The sequence below is a fragment of the Amblyomma maculatum genome, chromosome 1 (genome assembly GCF_055883805.1).
Source record: "Amblyomma maculatum isolate TAMU_Amacu chromosome 1, ASM5588380v1, whole genome shotgun sequence".
In the NCBI taxonomy this organism is placed as follows: Eukaryota; Metazoa; Arthropoda; class Arachnida; order Ixodida; family Ixodidae; genus Amblyomma; species Amblyomma maculatum.
In genome coordinates, this window is record NC_139344.1 from 174,254,456 (window position 1) to 174,255,864 (window position 1,409).

At 42.7% G+C, this 1,409-nt stretch overlaps 1 protein-coding gene across 1 annotated transcript in view; it reads right to left on the reverse strand.

Annotated features, from left to right (window-relative positions):
• Positions 1-220: 220 nt before the first annotated feature.
• The window catches only part of LOC146204926 (uncharacterized), a 2,270-nt gene continuing 1,081 nt past the window's right edge, over positions 221-1,409 (reverse strand). Inside the window, exons 2-3 of the mRNA XM_084587544.1 lie at positions 1,130-1,256; positions 221-652 (exon numbers count right to left, since the gene is read on the reverse strand). Of these exons, the coding sequence (XP_084443670.1) occupies positions 221-652; positions 1,130-1,256 (559 nt within the window). The remainder of the gene's footprint in view (positions 653-1,129; positions 1,257-1,409) is intronic.

Below are 1,409 nucleotides of genomic sequence, written 5' to 3' on the forward strand. Positions count from 1 at the left end.
CAGTAGGCAAAAAATTTGTGCGACACCTCAGTGCAGGCAGCTATGAATTCTTCATAAGTTCTTAAAATGCGTTCCAAGACAGCAACTTTTTTGAATTGCAAATTACTAGTATATGGACAAATGTAATACAAAAATTTCAGCAATAGAAGATCTCAATTCATCTCATCGCATGAACTGTAATGTCATGAACTGCAAACCAACAAACTTTCAGTACTTTTCATCACTCTTTATTGAGAGTGTCACTGTTTTCTTTGTCAAAAAATTTTGCTAGCAGTCTCACCATACTAGCATTAATTTCATTGCCCTCTTCTTGGAGGCGAACCATTTTTTTGCGCATTTTATGCGCCTTGCGGTCAGCGTGAGCTGCCGCCTTCGCTTCTCCTCTATGGAGGGCCAACAACTGTTCCATTGCTGACCCTTGTCGCTTGCGGTGACTTTTTAGCACATTGCTCCTTTCAGAGCTTGTGCCAGCACCGGCTGTGTCTCTGTTGATGCCATCTGTACTAAGTTCTGCAGGTACTGAGGCATTTGCACTTGCAGGGGAGCTGGCAGCAGTTGGTGTGAGGCCGTCTGTGGTGCTCTCTTCAGGCACTCTGTCATCCCATGACAGCAGCATGTCTGAGCCGTCTGGTGCCTCATTGACGACTGGCAGCTGCACATGATGAAACATGGGAGACGGCATGTTTTATCATCCCAGGAGAGAGGAAAGCAATCATAGGCTGCACAAGTATATTGAGAAAAACACAAATTTGTGCTGGCCACAATGGAAAAAGGCAGAGGTCCAAATTTTTCAGAACCTAACTATATAAATATAAGATGAAGAGCCGAGCAATACAGTATACAAAGCTCATCACTCAAAATAAATAAGGAACAATATGTTAAACACATGCAACCATATGGGCATGGTCGACCCAAGGGTAAAGCCACCTGAGGAATGTGACTTGAGCAAAAGTATACATGGATGGTTGTGGGAGTGGTTCACTCTACACAAGCCCCAGTTGGTTCATTATCTGTTATTGGCCAGCCTTTTGTAATGAGGACTATGCTGCACGCTGAGAAATGAGTAGTAATACAATTCTGCAGTGATATGATGAACTGATAACAGGCAATGTTAGAAATCACAAATTACCTCTAAACTTTCCTCGACTCGCCCATCATCGTTGATGGGTAGGCTGCCGAGGAAACTGTGGAGCTGCCAGTAGAAGGTCCATGGGACACCAGGCGACCCAGTTGACGTGCCTGTACGTCTCAAATGCCTGGAAAAATAAAAATGATTTGAACTATTAAATGTACTTTTTAAAAAATGGGCAATTGAGGATTGTGATCGCAAAACTTCTCTTGGTGCATTAAGCATACGCATTTGCACTGAAGGAAAAAAATTACTAATACAAATTACATTTACAATGTGC